The sequence below is a fragment of the Trachemys scripta genome, chromosome 10 (genome assembly GCF_013100865.1).
Source record: "Trachemys scripta elegans isolate TJP31775 chromosome 10, CAS_Tse_1.0, whole genome shotgun sequence".
Classification (NCBI taxonomy): Eukaryota; Metazoa; Chordata; order Testudines; family Emydidae; genus Trachemys; species Trachemys scripta.
In genome coordinates, this window is record NC_048307.1 from 50,298,488 (window position 1) to 50,322,283 (window position 23,796).

Consider the following 23,796-nt stretch of genomic DNA (forward strand, 5'->3'; position numbering starts at 1 on the left):
ATTGCACCAGTTCCTTTCACTTCTGTTGGGATAACTAAGGCAAGTAACTGGAAAATTACTTCCATTTCTAAAGTGTTTTCCTGCCTTATGTGAGGTTTGGTATGACTGGGTCAAAACCAAACCATATGGCTTGTGAAAGAAAGTAAAGTGCAATGTACAGGCTACAGTGTAAAAATGTCTTGTGTGAACTTTTTAAATTAGTGTTGACCAAAGGCTTTCATTACCTCTCATTATACTTCAGGGTCCCTTTGAAAATGTCACTGAACTGCCTAGTGGTAAGCCTCTGATATTCTTTACCGTATAAACCTATATCTGGAAGATCTAATCCTCCAGTCCAGACACAGGTAAAATACCCACTGACTTCCCTGACAGTTTTTCCAGCCTCAAGGCTGCAAGTCTGGGACTTGCAAGTCTGGGACTTAAAAGTCACAGAGGTGAGTTGAGACAACTTAGAAAACCAGTTACAGCTGGATTCTGCCTCTGATTACATGGGTCCAATTTCCATAGGAGTTAAGGGAGAACTCTGTCCAAAGTTACTATATATTTGAAGGACCATGTCAGGGTTTACTGTCATTGCTCTGCTCTGCTCTGCTGCATGGAGGGAATAAAAAGTGGATACTCCCAAGGCATGATTTTATTGCTGTCAGAGGGAAGGGATCAGAGACAACACAGTAATGACTTCTCCTTCCTCCAAACTTTTATATAAGGCCTTCAGTGAGATCCCCATTAAGGTAGGACTCCCTGGGATTTTGGGAATTAAACTGTGGGCAGCCACTCCCTGCAGCATTTCTACTGAATTCCTAGCAGAAATACAACAAGTGGCTAATGCTGCTCTGGGATCCACATGGGTAAGGCTGATGGTTTATCATGTCCTCCTTTTCCCACCCTTCCCCAGCAAGTCACAAGTGTATATGACTAAGATGCAAAAAGTCATGGGAATTGCATTACATTGACCCTTTAATTAGTGATAAGATAATTTCAGACTATTAAATCATTAACTAACAGTTTAAAACCATTGAAACCCCCTGCCCCCAAGGGGGTTATGCTCTCATAAAGGAACTTTAAGGTGAGATTTTCAGAAGTGCTTAGCAACTGTTTTGCTCTGTTTCCACTGAAGTCGATGAGGAATTTCCACGTTGACTTCAATGGGGACAGTTAGACCAACACTGAACCCTTATTCTTTTAGAACCAAATCCAGGGCACAGGCACCCAGTTTGAGTGGCTGAGCATGTACTGAGTATCTGTGCTGTGGGTTTGAAGTACATAGAATCCCAGATGGCTGATTTGGCATTACTGTGGGGAGAGAGAGCTGGAGGATATATAACAGAGGGTCTTCTGGACTTGTCCATCCCCCAGTCCATCCTTGCTTCTCTCCCCTTCCCCTCCCATTCACTGATTTCCCCAGGAGTCCTCAGAGCTCATTTAGACTGTAAGTTCTTTGAGACAGGACTGTCTTTGTACAGTGCCTAGCATTATGGGGTCCTGGTTCATGATAGGGCCCTAGATGCTACTATAATACAAATAATAAATATTAATAATTAACCTGGGCTTCACACCACATCCAAGGCTGGCGCAACCCATTAGGCGACCTAGGCAGTAGCCTAGGGCACTAACATTTGGGGGATGGCGACCGCGGCAGCCAGATCTTCGGCCGCCCAAGTCGTCGTCGGCATTTCGGGGGCGGGAACTTCCACCGCCTCTGTTGGGGGCGGCATTTTGGGAGCGGGACCTTCTGCCGGCTAGGGTGGCAATAAAGCTGGCGGTGCTCCTGACAACATCCCTCCATCCTGCTCCTGCAATCACAACATTGGGGGCTGGATTGACCATTTGATATGTAGCGCTGGTTTTCTCACTCTAATTTCCTATACAAAAGCCATAAATGTAAGAGAACCCTTCTATTGTTTCTCATGTACAGTATTTGCTGACGCAAAGCTCAGGACATTGTCTGAGTCTCATGAAATGTTACATGCCTGGAGATCTGGATACAAACTAAGGAACACCCTTTGTTTGAACTTTGTATCTCTTGTATTCATTTTTTTTATGATTTGTTTTCCTCTTTAGTCTCCATGGGTTTCTTCTCTTGCCTTAATGGAAAAATAGGAGAGCACTTCAGTGGCTAAAATAATACCTTTACATTCTCAAATACTTTGTAGTGTGGTGGATATTGTGTCTCCCCTATAGTTCAACACTAATGGCTCAAAAGATCTTTTAATTTTTACCAAGCACAAGCTTTTCCGTAACTTTCTGCCATGGGATATCAGATTAATTCCTACCACTTTTCTCAAGTGAAATTAAAGCAGGAAATATCTTCACACAGCTTCACATACAAATGATCCTCTTCAGCTGTGGAAAGATGTGAGATTCTTTAAAAAAAAAAAAAACTCACATTACGGGATTTGTCTTTAACTCTTAAATACTTTTATAAGTTCTTAACTTTACACACTCTGAGTTCTTTAAGTTAATGGGCATATGCATAAATTGTTCCACAGTCAGGGCTTAGTAACCCTCATCTTCCCCGCCCTCCCCCCCCCCGATTTGTTAGCTTCCTCATGGTCAAAAAAAGAGGGGTAGCACCTTCTGAAGTGTGCCTCAGTGACAGCTTTATTACATTATCTTTAAAGGTGGGATTTAAAAAAAATACATAGGACAACAATATCATCACAATACAGTAATCCCACTTGTTTTAAATACATATATTGTTTGGTACAGAGTTTTTGAGCCTCTAGAAGACAAGACAGGATATTTGCCATGTGACTTCCTCCCTCCCCTCTCCCCCCCACCCCATTTGACTCCAGATTTACACTGGTGAAACTCAGAGCAGTTATTCTTTAGGTAATTTTTTAAGTCTACCTGCAACATGTTGGTCTAAATCTACCTTAGCAAGAAAATTCTGTGTTGACAGATTCAAGTCTTTATCTTACTCCATTTTCCCTCAGTTTTGCACCTTGTAAACATCTCCTGCTTTTGGGAGATCTCTGCATTACTCATGCACAAGGAGGTGAACTAAGGATAGAGTTTTTGTTTTGACTCTTGAGTTTATTTGCTTTTCTGATTTTTAAAGGCACACAGCTGTCCCTATAAAAATGCAATAGACAAAATCTCTCCTGTGTTACTAATAACCTCTTAGGCTACTAAAACTGGACAAATATTTTTCCCCCCTACTTCTGTTGTGTTTACTTCTGCCTTTCACTCAGCTTGTTCAATGAAACTAGACAGGTCTTTCCTGGGCCAGGTCTAGTTGCCTTATCCATGTGAGTCCTCCCTATGAAGTCAAAGAAATAACATTATAATGGTCATACTGGGTCAGAACAATTGTCCATCTAGCCTGGTATCCTGTCTCTGACAGTGGCCAGTGGCAGATGCTTCAAAGGGAATGAACAGACCAGGGCAATTATCAAGTGATCCCTCCCCTTTTGTCCAGTCCCACCATCTGGCAGTCAGAGGCTTAGGGACACTCAGAGCATAGGGTTGAGTCCCTGACCATGATGTTTAATAGCCACTGATGGACCTGTCCTCCATGAATTTATCGAATTCTTTTTTTTAACTCTGTTAAACTTTTGGCCTTCACAAAATCCCCTGGCAACAAGTTCCACAGGTTGACTGTGCATTGTGTGAAGAAATACTTCCTCTTGTTTGTTCCTGCTGCCTATTAATTTCATTGGGTGACCCCTGGTTCTTGTTTGTGAAGAAGAAAGGAACACTACTTTATTCACTCTCTCCACACCATTCATGATTTTATAGTCCTCTATTATATCCTTCCTTAGTAGTCTCTTTTCTAAGATAAACAGTCCAACTTTTTAATCTCTCCTCATATGCAAGGTTTTTCCATAATCTTAATCATTTTTTGTTGCCCTTCTCTGTACCTTTTCCATTTTGTAATAGATCTTCTTTGAGACGGGGTGACCAGAACTGCCCGCAGTATTCAAGGTGTTGGCGTACCATGGCTTTGTATAGTGGCTGTGACAGGTTGGATCACAGAAACCCCCTTGGGAGCTGCCACCCAATGTGCCCAGACTACTTCTACCCCTGCCTTCCCTGCCATCTTGGGGCCCCAGCACCCTGTCTTGCTGAGCCAGACACTCCCGTCTGCTCCAACAAAGACCCAGGGTCTGAATTACTTGCCCCAAAGCTGCAGGTTTACCTGAAAGCAGCTCACAGAAGTGTGCTTGTCTTTAGCACTCAGATGCCCAACTCCCAGTGGGGTCTAAACCCAAATAAATCCGTTTTACCCTGTATAAAGCTTATGCAGGGTAAACTCATAAATTGTTTGCCCTCTAGAACACTGATAGAGAGATATGCACAGTTGTTTGCTCCCTCAGGTATTAATACATACTCTGAGTTAATTAATAAGTAAAAAGTGATTTTATTAAATACAGAAAGTAGGATTTAAGTGGTTCCAAGTAGTAACAGACAGAACAAAGTAAGTCACAAGCAAAATAAAATAAAATGCGCAAATCTATGTCTAATCAAACTGAATACAGATAATCTCACCCTCAGAGATGCTTTAGTAAGTTTTTTTTCTCAGACTGGACGCCTTCCAGGCCTGGGCACAATTCTTTCCCCTGGTACGGCTCTTGATCCAGCTCAGGTGGTAGCTAAGGGATTCTTCATGATGGCTCCTCTCTCCCCTTTGTTCTGTTCCACCCCTTTATATATCTTTTGCATAAGGCGGGAACCCTTTGTCCCTCTGGGTTTCCACCCCCCCCTCACTGGAAAAGCACCAGGTTAAAGATGGATTCCAGTTCAGGTGACATGATCACATGTCACTACAAGACTCCATTGCCAGCACACACATCTACAGGAAGACTCACAGGTAAAATACAGCCATCTGCAGACAATGGTCCTGGTTAATGGGAGTCATCAAGATTCCAAACCACCATTAATGGCCCATACTTTGCATAATTACAATAGGCCCTCAGAGTTATATTTTATATTTCTAGTTGTAGATACAAGGGTGGTACATTTATACAAATAGGATGATCACACTCAGTAGATTATAAGCTTTGTAATGATACCTTACAAGAGACCTTTTGCATGAAGCATATTCCAGTTACATTATATTCACTTATTATCATATTTTTATAAAACCATATAGACTGCACAATGTCACAGTGGCATCAAGATATTTTCTGTCATCTTATCTATCCCTTTCCTAACATTCTGTTAGCTTTTTTGACTGCTGCTGCACATTGAGCGGATGCTTTCAAAGACCTACCCCTTCATTATATATGTATACTTGTGATTGTGTTTTCCAACGTGTATCACTTTGCGATTATAAACATTGAAGGTCCAGAGCAAGAAGGGCCAGACTCTAGTTCTCAAATCCAAAGCAACGAAGGACACATTTTGACTTCTTCAGCTGCTACAGAAGAGCCCATGCTTTGTGGGTGAAATTCAGGTCCCACTTGAAGGGAATGAGAATTTTGCCATTGACTTCACTAGAGATAGGATTTCACCTTGGGAGTCCAACCCAAAAGTGTGATGAAAATGGGCAAGGCTACCTACAGGACAGAACAAAAGAACCAGAGAGCAAATTAATTTGCTAGCCAGCATAGCAAAGTCTGATTGATGAGACTCCAGAATGTAGTGAAGTAGACAGTGTGACCATCAGCTGGTCCAGAAAAACATGGGCTTCTGGGTAAGTCAGTATTTGCACGTGTTGTAGTAATAATAATAAACTACCATCAGTGGGAGACTGATGTAAGACTGAAACACACATAAGAATACAATATTTTTTTTTCTTGCATCATTTGTCAATTTTGAGGGCAATGCTACCAATTCTCTTTACGCTTCCAAACAACCTCCTTCCTCCACTTAAATATAAACAAACAGGAATAAATTATTTTTATTTCTAAATAACAAGCTTTCTGGCCTAGAAGCCAAATTCTTCTTTCAGTAATGCTGGTGTAAATCTGAAGTTGCACTATTGAATCTTATATAGAGTTACTATGCATTTAAACAAGTGTAACTGAGAGAAGAATTTGGCTCTGAATGGCAAGTCATAACATGTCGTCATCCCCATGCACAGCTGAGTAGAAATCCCAGAAAAAAAGGATTTGTAATGGAACTGTTGATGGATCCTAAACCAAAACTGTTCTAGCAGGTGATGCTCAAAAGTCTATAAAAATATTCTCCATTATAATGCTAAGAGGCACTGAAATCAACTAGCCTTGGAGATTTGACCTGCATTTGGTAAATAAATGAATATGACCTTTTTTGGGGCGGGGGAGAGGGTATATTTATTCACAGAAAAACTGTCAGGTCACTTACAATCATTAAAATAAAATGTGTGATTGTCAATAGTCAATGTAACCCATACAGTCACAATTTCTGTTTCTTGATTTACTTTTCTGTTTAAGAGCCAAATCCTCAATCACTTTTTAGGAAAATCTCCTATTGATTTCAGTGAGACTTCTGAGAACGTGCAGTTATGTCAGGGTATGGTATTAAGCTTGCCAATAAGGTTTTCAGATTTTTTTTGAATAATTTTCAATTTTTGTCACAAATTTGATGTATCAGCCGCATTTATAAACAAGAAACAATGACTTTTGCAGCAGATTGCAAAGGCAGTAAATGCTGATTCGTTCAGAGCCAGCCATGGATTAAGTCCATTATAAAATTAAAACAGATGGAACACAATTTCACTTACATTACAAAAAGGACAGGAACCATCTGCAATAAGATTTAGCTTTGCAAAGCTATTGTTATGTTACTATTAAAAACCTTTGATGAATGATTTTCTTCTCTTTCATAAACTTCACATGAATCAAATGTCTTATTTATTCCTCTTCCCGAGAAGATAATCATATTTTATTTTAAAAGATGACATCTCTCAAGGATCCGTTTCTGGGTTATAACAGAATGTGTAAAAGCAAAGAAATGCAGTAAAACTCAGAAGTTTGGATCTGTTCACAATCTTTATAGGAAAGATTTATCAAAAGGACAGTTCTGCAATCATTTTCCCCTTTAAAAACATTTTCTTGTGCTTAGGGACAATGTCCAATACTGAAAATAGATAATTAATGAGATAATGGGATACTGCATGTCACCTCCTGTCCAATGGGATTATCTGATGGCTAATTATGGACAGATTGTGATTAATGTGATTATGGATTGGATATTAATCTGATTCTGGATTGATCTAGTTATGTTTTAGTCTGCTCCAAATGGTTAATTGGATCTGAGATAATAGAAATGCAGCTTGCACCAGATTTTGCCACATCAATTGATGAAGTATCTTTTGATCTGGTTGGGTTGTGAACAATAAATTATTTACAGCTGTTGAGGAAACTACTCTCCTTTAGAATGTAGTTATTCATTTTTTATTTTCAAGAGCCTTTGAAATTAAAATCAATATCCTTTTTAAAAGTCTCCTTGACAATTTAAAAGTATGTGTATAACTCACAAACAAATATGACAAAATTAAACAGTGGTTAACTGTTAAATGGTATTGCTCTGTGGGAATACAGCATTCATTTCTCTGTTTCAGCCTCAGACCATAAGGAATTGGGAGTTCTGCAGAGGTAGAATGTGTAACACTGCAAAAAGGGTTGTACAACAGCTACTGCCACCCCTGTGACTAATTGAGAGTTAGCCTTGGTGGGATTGCAAAGGGATATTCTCTCCATTTTTTTCTTCTTCAGTGGAGATCTAATAAAGATCTTAAGGCCAGAAAGGACTTTTAGGATCACCTAGTCTGACCTCCTGTACAACAAAGAACACTGAATTCTACCCAGTAATTTTTGTGTCAAGCCCAGTAACTTGTGATGAGCTAGAGTATATCTTTTAATTTAGATAGACACCCAGTCTTGATGTAAAGACTTCAAGTGATTGAGAATTCTCCACACCCCTTGGTAAGCTGTTCTAATTTACTACTCCTATTTAAAAATGTATACCTTATTTGCATTTTAAATTAAATTCCACCCATTGGATCTTGTTACGCTGTTGTCTGCAGGATTTAAGATGATGGACATACTGTAGGATCTTGAGAGTGCAAGGAAGAAATGGTGGGAGGGGGACATTTTGCATTTCAAGGCAGAATATTGCAGATAACTTCTCCCACTCTCAATCCATGCAAACTGGATGCAATCATAGTACATATGATATGGTCTACTTTTTTAACAACAGACCCTGGAGACCAGGAGAGTTGGATTCTGTTTGTTTCTCTGCCATAGACTTCTTGTGTTAAAGTGGGCTGGTAATTTTTCTCCTATTGAGTCCAATTGGAATTGGATTGGGCTCTTAGCTTCTCCATGATTTAAATTTCTCATCAGTACAATAAGATTTATCGTTAGACCTACCTGTGGCATGTGATGATGCTTACCTCATTAATAATGTGAAAAGTGCTTTAAGCTCTATAGATGGTAGGCCCAAAAGAAATGCAAAACATTGTCTACATGTTCAAAAATGACTAATGATTCTGGCTGCTTTGATTCTTGAGTAACAACCTGAGACCCTATAACGAGGTCTGATGCTCTGCAGAATGGAATACTCGCTTTTGGAAAACTGGGCCTGTTTCTGGTGGTGCAAATTGGCCATCCAAAAACAAATGGCTCAACAATCACTAATAACAACTTTTAAAGAAATAAGGCAATGACTGTGACTCCTGCACTAATCTCAGAAGTATTATTTTCTAGGTTGAAATTTGGAAATCAGCTTTCCAGAAATGCTTGGAAGCAAGCATAAAAGGTGTAATTCCCATGAGGCCATCATGTACATAGACTGGATGTTCTTGGATTTACAGGGAAAGGCTCAGGATAGTGTGAATAGGGAATAGTGAGTGGCATGCAGATTCTTCTTTAGCCATGTAATAAAAAGCAGATATGTGTTTAAAAAATAAAGGCAGTGTATTCTGCCATTGAATTTTACAAACAACTCCCATTAACTTCAATGGGAGCTCTGCACACACAACGATGGCAGCGTACAGCCAAAAGTCTAGGTTGACAATGTTGCTTTGGCACTGCCGACAGGAAGAGATGGCTCTCTTTCTATTGAGCCACTGTAGCATAAATATTCCTGAGCAAATTGCATTACAAATAGCATGAACAACAAATATTTTCAAGGAAGGTTCCATCTTTTTTTTTTAATGTAAGCCTTCACTTCCAAAAAGGTTAACAATTCTAGCAATACTGCAACTAGATCAATTAACTCGTGAACATGTGTACTCCTTCTTACATAACCTAGTAGGTCCTGATTCTGCTCCCATTGAACCACTTTTACCATTGACTTAAATGGGAGCAGGCGCTATATTACGGCTAGTGATTTTACTCCCTGGTAATGATGATTTATGAAAATATGCAAAAGAGAATATGAAATGATATTGTTATTTATCTAATTATCCAGAAGAATATCAACATTTAGAACTTCATTAGGAAGTGTCATTTGCAGTGTGGCACAGTAATCAGAGCAGGGTCTGGAAATCTGGATTCTGTTCCCAGCTCTCTATGATTGGACAAGGCAAGTGACAGCACTGTGCCTCGGTTTCCCCAACTGTAAAATGGCGATACTTCCCAACCTCAAAGGGAAGTAGTGAAGGTTAATTTAAATAAAGATTGTAAATTGCTCTGATATACTCAGATGAAAGATGCCATAAAGGGCATAATACATGATGATATAATTATATCTTATTATAAAGGAATCTAATTGTAAGACAGGCTGAGACTTATACTTACACTGGTGTGAATCAGGAGTAAGTCAGTGGAGGTCCACCAGTGTAAAACTGGTGCAAGTGAGAAGACAATCAGGCCCTATAGAGAGAGGTCTCATTCATTTCATTTCTATGTTTCAATATTCATGCACTGCAGAAATGAATGTCAGTGGGGAAGGATCAATATTAACTGGATTAGAAAAAATGAAAAAGGCTTGAAATATACAGAAATGGGCAATATTTGCAAACATGCACATGAGTAACTTTAAACATTGAGTAGTGCCACAATGGGATTACTCACATGTGTAAAGTTACTCTCATGCATAAGTATTTGGGTTGGAGACTAAATGATTTGACAACAGATTTATCTGCTCCATGAAATGGGATAATATAATTTTAAATTATGGCAATAACTATCCTCAATTACCTTCTCTAGTGACTTTGTATCACTTCTTCTTCTTCTATTTTTCTCATCTCTCGTGGTGCATTGCTGCCTTGCTCTCTTTTTGACCATCCCTGTAGTGTCATGTAGGCAGATACTGTCTGTTCAATTTTTAAATTCTTCAGTAGAGTGGTAAGCAGATTCTGATTGTTTTAACATTATTGGATTTTGACAGATTAGTAGGTGAATCCTTTCAACTGTTGGTAGAGCTCCTGAATGAAGCTCTTTAATTTATCTCCAAGTCAGCCATACTCATCGTGATTGCAGAAACCGTAAACTGAGGATGACCCATACCAAAAAGTGGTGTTGCTATTTAAAAAAACAAACAAAAAAAAATTCAGTCATCTTCTTTACTAAACCCATTAGTCATGAGAACGTGTTTGCTGGTTTCCATGTCTTGTAGGAATTATGTATTTTACATGACCCAAAATTCAGTTCCAACATATATACTATTTGTACCCATTCTTGTTTCATTTCCCCTGTGGGTCATTAAGTTACTGGAGTAGGGTTTTTTGCTGTGTTTTCACTAACCTACTATATTTAAACAAGTTTGAGCCATCCTCGGTATTGATCTAACTGCACAGTGTGAAAAAATGTAATTCCCTTTACAATGAAGAAATTGGGTCAGCAGATCCTAATGAAATAATCCTGGATAACAATGCACCATACTCAGGGCTTCTTCCACTAATTAATCATTCATTTTTCTTTCTAAATGTATAAAAATGTTCTTTACTTGAAATGGATTCTGAATCCACAGTTTCATTGGTTCCTGTGTATTTTATGTTTTACCCGTTTATTATCAGCACCCATTATGTGGGAGATGAGCTGAACCATGACAAAAAGATTTATTCTATTTCATGTGGATCATGCTGATATAATCCCTACCTGATTACAGTTTTATAAGCGCCTAAAACACTAGCCATAAGTGATAAAGACTTCCTTTGTGCATCAAGATGTAATCCTTATCAAGCCAGTTTCAATAAAGATTACATGTATTTGAGGTGCTATTCGGTTCTAAATTAACATTAAAAACAGAAAATATAATATCAAGCCTGTCATTTTGTAGATCTCTGGCACTTTTACTTTGAAATCTGACCTAGAGTTTGCCAGCAGCAGTTTGCTGATCAAAATATACTTTATGCTATTAAACAGATGCATAGAAAGAAAGAGTTTGACTTACTCTGAGCTGTTATCTGGACTGATAACCATGTGGCCAAAGCTGATCTAATGTTAATTTCCTTATAGTCTAGTAATAAATACTCTAAACCTATACTTGTTCCTTTTTAAAGGCTTGATTCCACAAAACATGCCTTCTGCTTTTGTACTGTGAACACTAATTTTTTTTGGAGGGGGGGCGTAGGGGCTTACAATAGGATTACCAAGGGGTGTGCCACACTTTAATGAGTAAAATATACATTAATTAAAAACATTTTTAGTCAAATAAAGGGTACACAAAGAGCATCTTCATCATATACTCAATTTATTTGTGCTCCTTTTATTAGATTTCTAATAAAGATTTCCTAAGTAAAAATATTTTCCAAAGCAATTGTAACAATATTTGGCATATTTCCTCTAGAGAAGGCTCAGTTGTGCCTTTTAGGACGCAGCTCTCTGAAGGGATGGGAGGAAGTTGCCTCATCCCTGAAATCAGTGGTACTTATTTTCATTTAACCCCAATTTGATAGCACTGTGGCTCCATGAAGTTATTCTTATGCACACCATTGTGAGAGGAGAAACAGGTCTGGTGATGACTTTTTGGTCATTTTTCAATTTTTCTGAGGTTAATTCTTTCCAGAATTTAGAGAATTGGGAACAGCCTTGAGACCTAGAGGGCTGGTTCCTTAGCATCACTGAGCTAGTTATAGTAACTTTAAGGCTAAGGGCCCTGAGGCTACTCTAATTTATGACAGCTGGAAGAGTCCCTTAGGGACAATCTGATCAGCCAAGAATGGCAGGGCACAGTCCACTCCAGTCTTGCTTCTTCTAGCCCTTGTCACAGGGTCTATACAGTTGCCAGTGCACCAAAGCCAGGAAATGGGATGTGCTGTATAGCCATAATGGCTGTCTCAAATCTCATTCGCCTTTACAATCATCATAATTTAATTGTCCAGCAATACAAAATATCTGAATACGCTCGGACACATTCTGCAGTAGGATCTGTAGTATTTCTTGGCATTGTAGGTTGTGGGAAAGCTGAAGTGCTATGCACTTGTCTGAGAGAGATCACAGTGATGGGTGCCATAGAAATGCATTTGTAGGATAAATCAGCAACATGCTGTAAACCCCTTACATTTGGGGGGAAAATATGCATTGTTGTGAAATGGTTAGAGAATACTAAGAATATTAATGATAAGGAAGAAACTGTATTTGTGACACACCATTCATTGATTTCAGGATCTTAAAGTCTGTAGTGTTACAAATCCATAAGCTCTTAGTACTGCTGGATTGATTGAATTGATTTGATTTATAACTTAAGTGAAGAGGCCACTGTCAGACTCTCCAAGATTTCAGTGACCACATTTTTCAAAGATCTACAATGCAGATTTTTAAGGGAGTATTTTGCTTAATGTATTTTTAAATCCATCCCTTTGCCACTAGGAAATTTTAAAAAGCAAAACAATACCTGATATTTCTGTGGAACCTAATGTATATTATCATTGCTCGGGAAGTGTCATGGCTCTCAGAACAAAGTGCAGAGATTTGTATGGTCCTTACTGTGGAGTAGATTCCTGTGTTAATCTTGTTTGTTAGGAGAGTGGGCCTGTTTCAGATCTCAGTTATGTGGGTGTGAATCTGGAATAATTTAATGGAAGCTGGGTTTACACTGGTGTAACCAAGATCACAGTCTGACCCTGTGTGTTTAGAAGACTGATCTGTAATAGTTCTACTTTGTAACAGAAGCTGTTCTGTGGTTAAATAGAGGCTGTTCTGAGGGGAAAATAGATCAGGCACCATCTGAGTGAAGCTGCAATGTTAATGATGCAGTATGGAATTTTGCCATATCAGAATTCCTTTAAGTACACGTGGAAGTCAAGGGATATGGGTTCTAGACCTAGCTACTAATGCAGGAGTGGGCAAACTATGGCCTGGGGGCCACATCCGGCCCTTCAGACATTTTAATCTGGCCCTCGAACTCCAGCTGGGGAGCGGGGTCTGGGGCTTTCCTCGCTCCAGCCGGGGAGTTGGGTTGGGGGCTTTCCCCGCTCCGCGTGGCTACCAAAAGCAGCAGCATGGCCCCCCCCATGGCTCCTACACGTAGGAGCAGCCAAGGGGCTCCACACACTGCCCCCGCCCCAATTGCCACCCCCGCACCCTGGGAACCACGGCCAATGGGAGCTGCAGGGGCGGTGCCTGCGGATGGGGCAGCATGCGGAGCTGCCTGACTGTGCCTCCGTGTAGGAGCCGGAGGCGGGACATACCGCTGCATCTGGGAGCTGCTTGAGGTAAGAACCACCTGGAGACTGCACCCCTGACCACCTCCCATGCCCCAACTCCCTGCCCCAGCCCTGATCTCCCCCCCTTCCCTCCAAACCCCTTGGTCCTAGCCCGGAGCACCCTCCTGTACCCCAAACCCTCATCCCCAGCCCCACCCCAGAGCCCACACTCCCAGCTGGAGCCCTCACCCTCCGTGCACCCCGGCCCCAGTCCGGACCCTCCTCCCACAAACTCAACTCTTCATTTCTGGCCCCACCACAGAGCCCGCACCCTCACCCAGAGCCCTCACTCCCTCCCGCACCCCAACCCCCAATTTTGTGAGCATTCATGGCCTGCCATACAATTGCCCTTGGGCCCAAAAGTTTGTCCACCGTTGTACTAATGACTTGCTATGCAGCCTTGGGAAAGTCACTTAGGTCCATAGATTCAAAGATGGCCACTAATTATGGCTGCCTAGCCTGAGATACCTGTGTCTCAACTTGGACAGCCAATATATGAGTTATGCAGAATTAGTGGCCACCTGAAAATGGAAGACTTAATGTCTCTGTGCCTCAATTTCCCTATCTGTAAAATGGGGACAATGGGAAAAATTCATAAAGTATTTGAGATCGTCAGATGGCAAGTGCTGTATAAGCGCTAAGCTAAACTCAAGTTGGTTGCTCTCCAAGAATGGTATTGAAAATAAATTGGGTGGAGAGAAACAACAGCTAAGGTAACAATTAAACAATTACCAAGGGGCAAATCTTGCCTCTTGTATGGGCATATACTACCTGAAGGGTAGTGGTTCTACTGCTCTGTGGGGGCAGGCTGTAAGGAATCCACAAAGGGAGCTCTACAGTGTCTCATAGAATTTTGCTCTATGGATTTCCTACAGTAGTAGCGCATAGAGAGGTGCAGAAGGTGTGTGTTAGAGAGGGAGATGGCCGTGTCCATTAGATTTGTGTCAATGTGAATCTACTGGCCAATCCCTTCACCCCTTGGGTGGGGGCACAATTGTTACAGAAGGTGCTGTAACTCCATGCCTGCAATCATGGCTGCAGTGAGATTCTGCTGGCACTATACAGTTTGGGAGGGAGGATTTCATCTCCTGAGAAGCACCCCTCCACAAAGCCATTTTACTTGGGCTTTGCAGTTTGTCGCAGGAAGATTGACTCATTTGCTCTGGAATTGCTGTGTATCATCTGTTTTCTCTATATAGCAGGGACAGAGCAAGGATGCAAACCATATTTTGCTGAACTTTCCTTTAATCAGTTTCATATTGTTAAATGAAATATAATCCTGAGTAAAATACATTCAGCTCCTTAAAAATTAAAAAACCTATAAATTTTTAAAAGCAAATGAGCCATTCTCCAAAACAGAAATGGGTTTTGTGGCCTCTGATGATTATAATGCTGTACGTGAGGAAGGGGCGTTGGCTGAAGCAGTTATACATCTGTCCTCTGTAATGGGGATACCATACTGGGCTGGTGTTACTTGACTGGTCTTTGAAACATCAAATGACTTAGACAATTGGCAGGTTCTGGAGTATGGAAAAAGCCTTGACGGCTTGTCTCCCCTCCCATGTTCCAGCACCTGTGGACAGCTGAGCTTTTTTTTTTCCCCCCCCTTCTTTCTTTCTTTTTCAGTAAGTCTATACCAGATGCGTGAGAGAGATTTACTATAGGCTCTGCTATGATACAAATGTTGGGTTTCTTGGTTTTGGCAATAGGAGCTTAGAGGGGCTTCCAGAACTTGGCTACAAAGAGTCTTCTTTTCACTTTGGGAACCAAACCCCATATATTCCCCTTCTGTGTAGAAATGCACAGAGAGGAACAAAATACAAAAGCTCTGTGTTTCTTTGAGATCCATGATTACGTAAATAAACTACCTCCTACTAGGCCATGGGGATTGTGTTGCAGTCATGAGGCAGGGCCCAAGAAAGGCAGTGATGAGCTGTCAATCTATGAGAAACCAAGCCTCAACGCACATGGACCCTGGCTAGCCCCATGGCATCTATACTCCCCTTTGTCCCCCAAAGTATGGCAACACATGGGGTTGAGGTAGCCATATTGACAGTTGCTGCTCTGCCCACAGTAGTATCTGACCTGCCACTCTAGCCTCCTTCAAGCAGCATTACATTTCCACAAGTTTTTGTGTAATATATATAGCTTTCACAATGGAACGTGGTACTTAGTGTGGCTGTTGCCAGGTCCTTTCCAACCTTGGCCATACTCCCTTTTTCACATGGTATGCCAGCTGCATGACTCTTCTGCTGTGTGGAGGGAGGAACATTGCTCATAGCCACCTTCCATTTTCTATGGCTTTGTTCAACTTTGCAATGTGTAGGAAGGACAGGGGAGAACTTAAGAGCTTACTAATGCCTCTGCTCTGTTCAACACTGTTTGTAGTCAGGTCTTCGGCCTGTCCGGCCCCCAGACAGAATGGAAGATGGCCCAGCAATGTCAACATCACCCTGACCGAACTGGGCATGTCATGGCACAGGGCTCTTATGGACAGACTTAGGCCATTATCCTTAATGGGAAAACATACATTACTGGCACATGATGGGCTGCAATGCACACCAACACTACGCTGCCCAACAATTTAGGGCAGGAAACATTTAGGCTAAGAACGACACATGACAAGTTGTGCAAATGTACCAAGGTGCCTTCACTTGTGTTCTAAAGGAAGAGGTTTTGATTCTTCTGTCTAGCCACTTCTGCAATTTACACTGAACAAATTGGGTATAAGATGCTGCCATTCTGATTTGGTAGTATTCTACACTCAGTCTTAATCTACTTTGCATTGGTATAAATTACTATACAAGGTGGACGGCATTGGGGCAGGACCAGCAGCAGGAGAGGAGGTTCTGGACCCTCCTATGCTCTGTGAAGCTGTGCTCTACAGGTGTGCTATTTCTGATAATTGGCAAGAGGTTTGGGAAAGGGAGTGGAATTATCAGTGTGAATACGTTAATTATACTCTGCATTGTGGAGGGCACAGTGGCTGCAGAGGTTGTTGCTGCCCACAACCTTCAATAGCAGTACTGCAGACTACATCAGAGGATTTCCTCCTCCTCTTTACTTTAGCTTTGTACAATGTGGAAGAATTTCAGTCTGATTCTGGATACTTGTCTGTATAACTTCACTTCCAGAGGTGTTATTCCTCTTTAAAAACTTTATTTAACTCTTGGCAAAAACAAACACGTGAATAAAAGAGATATCAGAAAAACTGATTCAGATTTTTTTACTATATCGTAATTTTTTTTATTAAATCTGGTCAAGAGGAGGATATAATGCTCACCATTATTCCTCAGTATTATGTAGATGGTTGTCCATTTGTGCTCCCTGCCATCTGGATCATGTATGGTTCTTGTTCAATTGCTGGATGAATCCATTCTAGTCTTCCCATTCTTGGATTCTGAGCCCAGTCCATACAGCGTATAGCTTCCTTCTCCAACATTAGCACAAAGGACAACCTCTTTGGTTCCTTTCCTAAGTGATGCCTGGGAACCATATTTAGACCCTTCAGGATGGAATTGGCATAATTGTATATTATATGATACTACTTAAGATGCCAAAAATGTTTGTTAGATCATCTTTGTCTCTGCTTGTAAAAGTTTCTGGCTAGTTCTCAAATATTTGCATTATCAGCAGTGGAAAGGTGTGGGGTTTTTTTTAAGCATGTAACAATAAGAAAAGCTTGTGTGTGCGCTTAAGATCGCAACCTTGAATCTTTATATTTGGCTTATGTAATACAAAGAAAGAACTAATAATCTCATAAAGTTTACATCCATGTGGTTAATGGGATAATACCACCCCCCCCTTTTTAAGTTTAATTTTTTTAGACGTATGCAAAGCTGGGACCAGTTGGATATTCGTTTTGCTATAACTGCTGGCCTGCATCCAGGAAACTAATGAGGAGTTTGAGTTCCTTAATCACCCTAACTGTAGAAGGAGCAGCAAGGGTGGTTAGCAGTCACAGTCTTGTTTGGGAGTCCACTTTTTATGCTCCAGGGTGTCCCTGGCAGACGGATGAGTGCTGACTGTAGGTAGGCCCAAGCTGTACATTTTTGACTGTGGATCCAACCGTTTCTCAAGCTGGGGTCTCGATTTGTGCCCATGTCTAGTTTTGCCAACTTTTCCTCCCCTGAATATAAGCGATGCACCGCACCGCGCACACTGACCCACGGACTGCAAAGCTGCACCGAGGCGCAGCCATGGCAGGGCCTTGGGGCTGCTGTGTTATCTGGGCTAGTGACTCAGCGAGCGACACAAGAGCCGGCCGGGAGTCCGCCTCGAGCCTCACTTCTCACCCCCCACGCCGCCCCGGGAACTCAAAGAGCCCAAGAAACTTCCCGCCTCCTCTGATTGGCTGTGCGCGCTGGCCAATGGGAAAAGGCAGGATTCCAAGTCACGTTGTCCCTCAGCAGGTCTCGCGAGATCTCTGCCTCGCCCAACCGGCTCGGGTGGGTGCTGCCGAGGCGGGGTGAGAGGGTCCCGGAGGGAGTCGCCATGTTGCTGGCGGTCGGGGCTCGGCGCCTGAGGCGGGCGGTGAGTGCGGCGCGGCGGGCGGGGCCCGCTCCGCGGGGAGCAGCGGCTCCCCCTCAGCGCCGGGCAGGGGAGCTGCGCCCCCCTTGGAGCCCTTCCCGGGGGCCCGTACGGCCGGTCCCGCTTCAGCGCTGGCTCCCCCCACCCTATCCGTCCTGGGGAGCTGCCTGACTCGGCCCCGAGCTGGGCCAAAGGTCACCCAGAGCCAGGGAGACGCCAGCCGCCCTCAGGGCCCGTGGTCCCAGCCACAGCCTGGCGCTGGCAGGCAGCTCAGGAGGGCACCTAGCCCATCCCCTGCGCTGGGCCACGGCCAAGTAAACCCAGACCATCCCTGCCAGGTGTTTGTCCGACCTGTTCGCAAAGCCTCAGTGCTGGGGGGTTGGAAACCTGTTCCAGTGCTTAACTATCCTTAGAGTTGGAAAACTTTTCCTCCTATCTAACCCAAATCTCCCTTGCTGCAAACTAAGCCTGTTGTTACATTTTACCATGCACTTGGTGGACTTGGAGAACAACTGATTACTGGTAGGTTTGGGGCATCATTTAAGACCACACAAGCGAGGAAAAGGCAGCGCAAGAGGTTTGTTTGGTCTAATTTATATTGCATTATGCAAGAGTGCCCCTTTCATACTCTGGACAGCCTTGACAAGTTCTTAATCAGTCTATGGAGATGTGTTTTTATCTCACTTCAAATAATGGCTCATGTCAAATACAACATTTATCTAATAGCAAAAGGCTAAAAAGTTGTCCTGGTCTGCATTTACTCTGAGCAGGGATCCAGGACTCTCATTTTCATTGATTAAAAACCCTGTGTAGCCCACTGACGAAGGAAAATTACTGCAGCTGTAAAAGACTCTTGGTTTTAGTGACTGGATCTTCTAAGAGTTTGTAAAAAGTCATGTGTGTGTCAAGGGGAGGCTTAGCCAGATTTGTGGTGATAAAATAGGCAGAGAGTGGGAATATGCCTTAATACCACAGTAAAGTAGATAGTCACCTCCAGCTGACTGCAGTGGGACTTGAATGCATGTATTTTCTTTGCAGGATTGCGCTTAAACTAATTTAACTGAGAGGCATGCATGTCAAGGTGGGATCTGAGCACTTTTATATGTTAGGCCATAAAAGGTTATTTACTTTTTGTTGCATCATACTCTGTGTTCCAGCTTGTATGTTGCTAAGCTTTACAACTAGGTGAATACTCAGGGTTACTTGGTGGGTGGGTGAAGGACATATTTTATCTAAGCTATTATGCTGTAGGGGGAAGGACATTAAGGAAGTTACTTACAGGCCACCTACCTAAGTATCCCTTTTGGTTAAATGGTGACAAGCTTTATTTGTAATGTCCTTTGAGATTCTCAAATGTTAAGTGGTATGGAAATGCAAAGTATTAATACTATGGATATATCAATGGATTTTGTCAGTAACAAACAGTGGTTTAGTACAGGGGCAGTGGACAGGCTGTCATATTAGTTTCACTGTTTTTTAAAAGATACAAACTGTTATCCTAACCAATTTGTTTGTGTTTTTTGTATTTTTAGATTAAAGGCTGTTTGGGACAGGGATGATCTTTTCCTGTATATCTGTACAGCCCCTCGGTTGTGTGCTATTATAGTATAAATAATAATCCCTTATGACCAATTTAGAGTTCCAAGTTCCACAAAATGGGAAACACAAAGCCAAATTCCTTGTTTGTCAACTTTTGCACTCTCGTTCTTTAATTTGTAAGATGAAGTATATTAGCAATATTGTGATCAAGACTCTCTTCCCTGCATTTTTTTTAAACAGGGAGCATTTGTAAAGTATGAAGGATAAGGAGAAACTAGTAATTTCAAAATATTTATCCTATGCAACAAAGAAGAGGGGCAGGGAATTTTAATGGAAGAATCCTGCTCTGATATCAGCTGTCATGGGGATCATATTTAAATATACTGTATAAGTGGCTTTGTAAATAAGAGCACAAAACAGTGCCAAGGAACCTGGACTTTAAACTTGTTTACTGCAGAGGAAGCTCCAGTGGCCTGTTTATATAGGGATAAGGTATGATCTATTTGTTCTACTGTTCAGTTGAAACTAAACAGATGTAAAAGACCAAATTCACCCCCGTTGAAAGTGGATGTGACTCCACTGATTGAAATGGAGTTGTGACCAATTGATTTCAGTGAAGTTTTGGGAGGTCATGTGGATGGTGAGAAGGAATTTCAAATATTGGTGACTTTCTTTCTGTACTAAAATCCTGGACTCTCCATTGGTAGTAAAACACATTTGCCTCATCTTTTTATGCCCTCTAGGTTTGATTCTCTTAAAAAAACAGGGAAAAAGCCAATTTGAGGTATTCTAGAATATAATTTTCTACTTAATGCAACTTTTATTGAGCTGCTTTTACAAATTAGGATGTCTTTAAAATGGAGAAACTATTGATTAAGATAAACCGGGTCATAGTCTTAAATTAGATAGGGTCTCTTGTTGGGGAGTGGTGGGGAAAGGGGATAATCGAGAAATGTCATACATTTCAGAGGAGCTCTTTTCTGAATGAAGAATCCTGCAAATATCTAAATAAGAAGGTAATGGTAGAAGAAACTTACTAAAATTAGGCAACCACAGGTCCTATATCCAAAACCAGTTGATTTCTAATGTGTGCTAAGGAAAACTCCATTACTCCCCTACAAGTAAATCGTGATGACTGGTAAGACACATTCTAGGTAAGGCACGTTGGTGGTAGGATACCTATATGATATTAGTATTTTAATGACTCCATTAATTTTTGTCTTAAATTAGTGCCCTAATAACGTCATAAAACATTGTTCTGTGGATACTTTATTTCCAAGTTGCATGTTAGAGGAGGGGTCCCCAACTCGGTGCCCGCGGGATGTCTAAGTGCACCCGCGTACTGGCCAGCGGACGAGCATCCGCCGAAATGCCGCCAAGAAGCAGCGTCATCCAGAGGCGTTGCTGCCGAAATGCCGACGATTTTTGGCGGCATTTCGGCGGTGACGCCTCTGGATGATGCTGCTTCTCGGCTGCATTTCAGCGGCGACACCTATTGACGTTGCCGCTTCTCGGTGGCATTTTGGCGGTTGCTCGTCGGCCGCCACAGTCCTCCGTGGCTTGCCAGATGGAAAAAGGTTGGGGACCACTGTGTTAAAATAATGATTCATCAGGTTGTTTGGATAAAGTTATGCCTTACCTATTTCTAAGTTTTCCTTTTTATTGGGGTTTTTAAAGTTTACAAACATGTAAATACTCAGTATTGGTATTTTTACCCAAATGGGGATGCAAAAAACCTACTAGTTCTCTCTCTGTATGATGGGATGACATCAGAGAAGAAAAATATTTTGGATGTTAGTTCATTCTTTTTGTGCTGCTTCCAACTCCTTGTTTTGGCCTTAAAGATTGGAGGGTAAAAGCTGTTGACCTTTTTCAGATTTCAATAATGCTTTTTTATTGCATAAAAGATCTTCTTAGATCTATTTTGGACTCAACATATCTATAAATTCAATACTATTTCCCATCTTTTTATAAAAATATTTGAGATCCTTGGGTGAAAGAGGGTATAAATGTAACTTTTAATTTTTCTGCATGCCTAGCAGACCCGTATTTGATTTTTCTAATATCTAGTAATCTTTCACTAAAGGCGCGCGCTCTCTCTCTCTCTTTTTTTTTTTTTTTTTTTTCCAGAATCTATTCTTGCTGTGCTTTTACTTATTTTACTATGTGGCATGATTTTTGATGCTGTTGAGCATTTTCAGTTCTTGTTGACTTTGGTGCAAGTTTGGGGTGTTTGGTATATCTGAAAATCTGCCCATGGTCTTTATTTTATTCTCCACTGCATCCTCAGTAGCCATTCTCTTTTTGCCTGCCATGGCCATTCACATAAATAGGTTTCCTGAAAGATGACGTGAGCACTACAATGTGTCACTTGAAATAATTGGTATTCAAATGGCCAGAGTGCAAAGGTCTTTATTGTTGTTGATGTGAAGGTAATTTTTTTCAAACATTAATTAAAAACACACATTTAAAACTTTGGCTAGGCAGCTGGCTGATCCATATGCACCTGAATTTTTATTATACAGTACTTACAGAGCAACATGACTGTAATTTCTAAGAGTATTACAGTAGCATTATAGGTAATAAACATTGCAAAAACAGTATGAGTATATGTTGTACCCACTCAGCAGTATTTTAAAATTTCAGCATTCACTGTATGAAAAGCACCAAAATAATAAATGGTACTTAACTTTGTAGACTAAAACAAACCTAAAGAATAGAAACCTAAAAATCTAAAATAAATTGCAATTTAATAATTAATTTCCGTGGTGATAGTCATTGAGTACTTTCATCTTCTGTATTCACTTCTGGATATTTTACTTCCTAAAACTTCTGGGTTCCCCTTTGAGAGTATGGGAAAGAAAACTCAGATTTTCTGCATGGAATTTCCAATAGATCATTTCTATTCCTATCCTATTAGGAATGCTAACATAAGGCAGGGATCGGCAGCCTTTCAGAAGTGGTGTGCCGAGTCTTCATTTATTCACTCTAATTTAAGGTTTTGTCTGCTAGTGATACATTTTAACGTTTTTAGAAGGTCTCTTTCTATAAGTCTATAATATATAACTAAACTATTGTATGTAAAGTAAATAAGGTTTTTAAAACATTTAAGAAGCTTCATTTAAAATTAAATTAAAATGCAGAGCCACCTCGACCAGTGGCCAGGACCCGGGCAGTGTGAGTGCCACTGAAAATCAGCTTGTGTGCCGCCTTCAGCACGCGTGCCATAGGTTGCCTACCCCTGACGTAAGGGATAAGGTTCATGATCAAAACCCACTGTAGCTCTTGTACCTTTACACCACCTTTTGGCCCCAGGCAGCTTCTTCTCCTGGACGTGTTAGCACAGCTGTATTACCTCCTGAGCAGACTCCAAAGGACCCTGACTCTAGGGCAGTGGTCCCCAACGTGGTGCCCGCGGGCACCATGGCGCCCTCCGGGGCATCTATGTGCACCCACGTACTGGCCGGCGGACAAGTATCCGCTGAAATGCTGCCGACAAGCAGCGTCATCCAGAGGCCTCACCGCTGAAGTGCTGCCGATTTTCGGCAGTATTTTGTCGGCGACACCTCTGGATGACGCTGCTTGGTGGCGGCATTTTGGCGGCAACGCCTATTGACGTTGCCACTTCTCGGCGGCATTTCGTCTGATGCTTGTCCGCCAGCCACGGTCTGCGGTGGCTCGTTGTCTGGCACCTGCCAGACAAAAAAGGGTTGGGGACCACTGCTCTAGGGAGTGTCCTTGGAGCAGGGGTAAGAAGTGGCACTGTGAAGGCAGCTGATACCTCTTCCCTTGTATCCTCCCATACAGTAGTGAAGATCTTGGAGGATCCTCTTGGGTGCATTGTCCTTGTGGGGCTATGTGGCACTAGGTGTGCAGGAAATACCTGGTTACTATCTTACATGGTCTTATGTGTTGATAGGGAGAGACTTAAATATATCATGACTTAAATCCTTTGGAAAACAATGCAGGTGGTTTTATTTTTTTAATGCACTGTGTTAGGCAACCAGTCCATATAGTTAATCCAAAAGGCTACCTGCAATAGTGATTTTGTGTATGATTTGTGAGTGGCCAGTGCTTGGCTAAATTAACCTTTTTATATGTAAAGAGGCTGTAGTCAAACTAAACTGAAGTATTAGTGAAAGGCAGTGAAACAAAGTAACAGTGTTTAGAATCCTTTGTTCATTTCAGTTTTATTCTCTTCCTGT

General features: G+C 41.5%; 1 protein-coding gene across 1 annotated transcript in view; it reads left to right on the top strand.

Annotated features, from left to right (window-relative positions):
• Positions 1-17,909: 17,909 nt before the first annotated feature.
• Positions 17,910-23,796, top strand: part of ETFA (electron transfer flavoprotein subunit alpha) — a 44,938-nt gene continuing 39,051 nt past the window's right edge. The window contains exon 1 of the mRNA XM_034783396.1: positions 17,910-18,055. Within this exon, the coding sequence (XP_034639287.1) occupies positions 18,017-18,055 (39 nt within the window). The 5' untranslated portion in view covers positions 17,910-18,016. The remainder of the gene's footprint in view (positions 18,056-23,796) is intronic.